The 6,000-nt window shown below is 36.2% G+C and overlaps 1 protein-coding gene across 1 annotated transcript; it reads left to right on the top strand.

Annotated features, from left to right (window-relative positions):
* The first annotated feature begins 5,032 nt into the window (after nucleotides 1-5,032).
* Nucleotides 5,033-5,855, top strand: LOC127121408 (protein argonaute 10-like). Its single transcript, XM_051051901.1, has 3 exons — nucleotides 5,033-5,251; nucleotides 5,343-5,416; nucleotides 5,524-5,855. Exons 1-3 carry the CDS (start codon nucleotides 5,038-5,040, stop codon nucleotides 5,689-5,691), a joined length of 456 nt encoding a protein of 151 aa, XP_050907858.1. The 5' UTR covers nucleotides 5,033-5,037; the 3' UTR covers nucleotides 5,692-5,855.
* The last annotated feature ends 145 nt before the right edge of the window (nucleotides 5,856-6,000 follow it).

Genomic DNA, 6,000 nt, shown 5'->3' with positions numbered 1-6,000 from the left:
CGAAGGTGGGGGAGCCAGCCAGAACTAAAAAAAATGAAAGCAAAATGAAATTCAAAACGTGAACTATTAGGACACTTCTATATAAATTTACTCCTATTTAAAAGGTATACTTTTGTTATGATTTAAAAATTACTTATTACTATAGTATTAGTATTATCCAAAAGTATTAGAATGAAATAGTAAGAGTGTTTTAATATATAGAATAGTATTAGATTTTTTTTAAATAGTTTTATATTTTTGTTGTGCATTAAATATTTTTTATATATCATTTATACGAGGGAATCCTAATATTTGTGCATTAGTTGATTGCAACTTTTTTTTTTTTAATAAACAAAGAAACTTTTGTAAGACAATATAGAATATAGATTTAGTTTTTCTATTTTTAGGAAATTTTCTAAAATGATATTTTATTTTATATTAAAATTTAAATAGTTTTTGTCTTTATATATTTTAGCATTTAAATTTTAAAATTAAGACTATTGAATGATTTAAAATTAACGGTATTCGACAGAATATAATGGGTCGAATGGAACGAAACAAAAATATTAACTAAATTCTTTTATTTTGATATTTGGGATTACTCTTTCCAGTCTAATATATGCTCTTCCATCAATGATGCATTTTTGTATACATCTCCGGACACACCCATTACGCCAAAAACTGGAATAGACAGCGCACCTTAGAGGGCGCTTTATTACAAAAGCGCCCTCGAAAGTGAAGCGAAAAATAAGGAGCAATAGACAGCGCACTTTAGAGGGCGCTTTTGTAACAAAGCGCCCTCTAAGGTGAAGCGAAAAAATAAGGAGGAGATAGAGGGACAACAATACATGGCGCTTTTTAGAAAGCGCCCTCTAAGGTTACTCTTAGAGGGCGCTTTTAATAAAGCGCTGTTATAAGTCCATGTGCATTTCCAGCTTATAAAGCGCTTCTGGAAAGCCTTAGAGAGCGCTTTCATAAGCGCCCTCTAAGGTTACCCTTTAGAGGGCGCTTGGTTTCCACAAGCGCCCTCTAAGGTGAAACGAAAAAATAAGGAGGAGATAGAGGGACAACAATACATGGCGCTTTTTAGAAAGCGCCCTCTAAGGTTATCCTTAGAGGGCGCTTTTAATAAAGCGTTGTTATAAGTCCACGTGCATTTCCAGCTTATAAAGCGCTTCTGGAAAGCCTTAGAGAGCGCTTTCATAAGCGCTCTCTTAGGCCCCCTTTAGATGGCGCTTTTTTTCCACAAGCGCCCTCTAATGTCCCCTTTAGTAAACATTAAAATTATAACATACTGCGCGTTTTGTTATTTCACTATCTGTTATTAGCGTTCTTTTTCACGTTAGGGTTCTGAGGCGTTTTCCTTCCACCTCTGTTAGATCTACATGCGCGTTTCCTCCTTCTACCAATCAAAGGTACACGCTTTTCCCAATTTCTGTTTTATGTTATTGCTTTGTTTTAGCTTTGCCCAATTTCTGTTTTACCTTATTACTGCGCGTTTCCTCCTTCTACGTTTGTTTCGACCATGATAGCGAATGCAATAGGAAATTGACGGTTGGTTTTTAGTGACCATGATAGCGGATGTAATGGGTTATACGACCTATGAACATATGATTTTGTGTCAACACCAGTATCATTAGAAACCTAGGTCCGAATGTGTTTGAACTCTTCTGAAATTGTTTTTTGTTTATTCTAATTAGTAATGGATAATACATGGATGTCTTCCAATCGATTGTCGAGAGAGTACGAGAATGGGGTATCAGAATTCGTTAAGTTTGCCGTTGCGCACGCCGAAGACCCCAGTAGAATGATATGTCCTTGCTTGGGTTGTTGTTATGGGAAACGGGTTGACGCAGTTCAGTTGACATCGCATCTAATGAGACATGGAATTGATCGAAGTTATACATGTTGGAATTTGCATGGTGAGAAAAGTAACGATAATGTTGAACCGGGGGATAGTACGACCTATGCCTCAAACTATAGTGGCGCAGATACATACGATTTTGATCGAGTTGAAGAGATTGCAGAAGCACTTGAAGGAGATCTTAAGGATTGTCCCGAAATGTTTGAGAGGTTGGTAAGTGATGCAGAGAAACCTTTGTATGATGGTTGCACTAAATTCACAAGATTGTCTGCGGTGTTAAAGTTGTACAACTTAAAGGCGAGCAATGGATGGTCGGATAAAAGTTTCACAGAGTTATTAGCCCTTTTGAAAGATATGCTTCCTGAGGATAATGTTCTTCCCAATCGAACATATGAGACCAAAAAGATGTTGTGCTCTATTGGCATGAGCTATGATAAGATACATGCATGTCCAAACGATTGCGTTTTGTTTCAAAATGAGTATGCATCGTTAAATGAGTGTCCTAAATGCGGTGTCTCGCGATATAAGAACAAGTTGTCTCCAGCAAAAGTCTTGTGGTATTTTCCTGTTATTCCGAGATTTAGACGCATGTTTCGTAGTGAAACCGATTCAAGACACTTGACCTGGCATGCAGATGAAAGAATTATAGATGGAAAGTATCGACATCCGGCAGATTCACCACAGTGGTTGAAAATTGATAATGATTATCCTGAATTTGGAGAAGAATCAAGAAACCTTCGCTTGGCATTATCTACTGATGGAATGAACCCACACGGTATCCAGAGTATCTCACACAGTACATGGCCTGTGATTATTATGATTTATAACCTACCTCCATGGCTATGTATGAAGCGTAAGTACATGATGTTGTCTATGTTGATTTCTGGACCTAAACAACCAGGGAATGACATAGACGTGTACTTGAAGCCCTTAATCGAAGATTTAAAGATTTTGTGGGAGACCGGTGTGGAGGTTTATGATGGATATAGGAAAGAAAGTTTCAACTTGAGGGCGATGTTGTTTGGCACAATTAATGATTTTCCAGCATACGGAAATCTATCAGGGTATAGCATAAAAGGTCAATGTGTGTGTCCTATTTGTGAAGATAAAATAGATTGGAAGCGCTTGGAGTTTGGTCAGAAGAATGTCTTTCTCGGTCATCGGAGATTCTTAAATTCAAATCATCACTACCGTGGATGGAGAAAGGCGTTCAATGGAGAGACAGAACAAGGCAGAGCTCCACCTGTATTGACGGGTGATCAAATTTTTGAAAAGGTGAAAGATTTGGATACTCAGTTTGGCAAGCCTTTTGCCCACACACTTGTCAAAAGTGGGTGGAAGAAGAGGTCAGTTTTTTTGAATTGCCGTATTGGAAGTCCTTGTATGTGAGACATTTTCTTGATGTTATGCATATTGAAAAAAATGTATTTGAAAGTGTTATTGGCACGTTACTCAATATACAAGGAAAGTCTAAGGATGGCCTTAAGGCAAGAAAGGACTTGATAGCGATGGGAATAAGAACTGAATTAGGACCCTTGAAGAAAGGAAAACGAACATATCTACCTCCTGCTGCTTATACTCTATCTAGAAAGGAGAAAAAAACATTGTGTAAGTTTCTAAGTGAAGTTAAAGTTCCATAAGGGTACTCTTCAGATATTAGAAGACTTGTGTCTATGAAAGACCTCAAGTTAAAGAGTTTAAAGACCCATGATTGCCATGTTATAATGGAACATTTTCTCCCAATAGGTATACGTTCTATTCTTCCAGAAAAAGTAAGAAGCTCTATAACTAAGTTGTGTTCTTTCTTCAAGTCAATTTGCAGTAAGGTGATCAATCCTGCGATCTTACCAATGTTGCAAAAAGAAATCGTTATTACTTTGTGTGAGCTTGAAATGTTTTTTCCTCCATCATTTTTTGACATAATGGTACATCTAGTTGTTCATCTTGTGAAAGAGACACAATTGTGTGGACCAGCTTATATGAGATGGATGTACCCTGTTGAACGTTATATGAAAATATTAAAAGGGTACGTGAAGAACCGAAGTCGACCAGAAGGTTGTATGGTTGAAAGATACATTGTTGAAGAAGCGATTGAGTTTTGTACTGAATATTTGTCTAATGTTCAGTCAATCGGACTCCCCAAGTCTCAGCTTGTCGAAAAGAAAGAAGGAAAAAATCTAATTGGAAATAAAATCGTGGCAGTATCAAGGGTCGAACGGGATCAAGTGCATTTGTATGTTCTGCACAATGAGAATGAGGTTGAGCCGTATGTTGAAATTCACAAGGATGTTCTCCGAGGTTTAAATTCCAATAGAAATGAAAATTGGATAGTACGAGAGCACAATCGATGTTTTATACCTTGGTTTAAGGATCATATTTATTCAAAGTATTATTCAGATCCCGCTTCAGTAACAGAAAGGTTGAGATGCTTAGCATATGGTCCAAGTTTCCATGTTTTTTCTTATAGCGCATACGCGATTAATGGATACACATTTTATACCAAAGAACAAGATGATAAAAGTACTATGCAGAATAGTGGTGTCACCGTGGTAGCTGAAGCAATGCACATATCAAGTGTGAAGGACTTAAACCCCAAATTTGCAAATCTGTCGTATTTTGGTGTTATCGAGCGCATTTGGGTGTTTGATTATGAGAAGTTTCAGATTCCTATATTTGGTTGCAAGTGGGTTGAAAATAATAACGGCATTCGAATGGATAAGTCAGGATTTTTGCAAGTGGATCTTAATAGGGTGGGATACAAAGATGAGTCTTTTATTCTAGCCTCTCAAGCTAGACAAGTGTTCTATGTCAATGATCCGAAAAGTACGAAATGGTCTATAGTTCTTTTTTCCAACAAAGTAATTGATGAAAACACTGGAGATCAAGGTGATATTGATGTTGAGATTGAATCGTTTACCAGAAATGATCAAGATGAGAATATTATATCAAATGATTCATATATTAGAAATGATCATAATGAGGGTATTTGGATCAATCCAACCGTCCGTGTTGTTAAGAGACATGTAGAACATATTCCAACCAAGAAAAGAAAGAGAACTTAGTGAAAAAGGTACAGGTCAAATGATTTTAATTGTTTTCTTTATTACAGGTAAAATGACTTTTATGATTTTAATTGTTTTTACATTTGTCATCTGATTTTAATTGTTTTCTTTATTACAGGTAAAATGGCTATTATGAAGTCAATCATTCGTGCAAGAGACAAGGGTGTAAAATTTGAAGTACATTGGAGTGCTGAAGACCAACTAATTTTTTTTCATCAGGCTTGTGTCTCAATAGAGGATGGGTATCTACCTAAAGTTACTTTTGTAGTGGTCCAAAAGAGACATCACACCCGTCTCTTTTCTGTCAACCCCAAAGAGACCGATAGAAGTGGAAATATTATGCCAGGTTTTTTCAATATATTTCTCAACGCAGCTGGTATATATTATCATTTGAATTTATCACTTTTTGCTGATTTTGTTGTTCTAAATTATCAAAGGAACCGTGGTAGACACCAGCATTTGTCACCCTAGGGAATTTGATTTTTACCTTAACAGCCATGCAGGAATTCAGGTAATATTAGCTATGTCATTTAACTTTATGCCATTGTTTACTATTTGTTGCTCAATCGCCTTTTGACAGTTCTGTGTTATTTGCATTTGGACGTGTTCTTTTTGCAGGGGACTAGTCGACCAACGCATTATCATGTGCTGTATGATGAAAATAAATTCACTGCAGACCAGCTACAGAGTTTGACCAATAACTTGTTATCTTGTATGCAGTTCCTCCTGCCTATTATGCACACTTGCTATTATTCATCATGGGTGGATGGGCGTTATTTTGTTTAGTATTGGTTAGAACTACTAGACATCTTTTGGATACAGTGGTCACTGGGTGTTGGTTGCTATGGATCTTTCGAGACTAATAATGTATATTGTTGTTGTACTTTTACTAAATCATGAATATGTTGTTGTATATTGTTGATCAAAGAATCATACATTAATGTTGTATATATGAAGGATTAATGTTGTATATAAATGGATTCATGTTGTATATATCAATGGATTAATGGTGTATAACATTGGATTAAAGGATGAATTCAATATGAATTTTACACTTTTGCAGCATGCGAACAGGTTACCAATTAAATATCCACT

This window comes from Lathyrus oleraceus, chromosome 2, assembly GCF_024323335.1.
Source record: "Lathyrus oleraceus cultivar Zhongwan6 chromosome 2, CAAS_Psat_ZW6_1.0, whole genome shotgun sequence".
Lineage (NCBI taxonomy): Eukaryota > Viridiplantae > Streptophyta > Magnoliopsida > Fabales > Fabaceae > Lathyrus > Lathyrus oleraceus.
This window is presented reverse-complemented; position numbering and strand designations above follow the sequence as displayed.

Bases quoted from the DNA above. Each gene is read 5' to 3' on its own strand.
- LOC127121408 (XM_051051901.1), top strand. From the start codon at position 5,038: ATGAAGTCAATCATTCGTGCAAGAGACAAGGGTGTAAAATTTGAAGTA. The intron at 5,252-5,342 runs GTTTTTTCAATA...AAATTATCAAAG, and splicing joins AAGTGGAAATATTATGCCAG to GAACCGTGGTAGACACCAGC. The intron at 5,417-5,523 runs GTAATATTAGCT...TTCTTTTTGCAG, and splicing joins ACAGCCATGCAGGAATTCAG to GGGACTAGTCGACCAACGCA.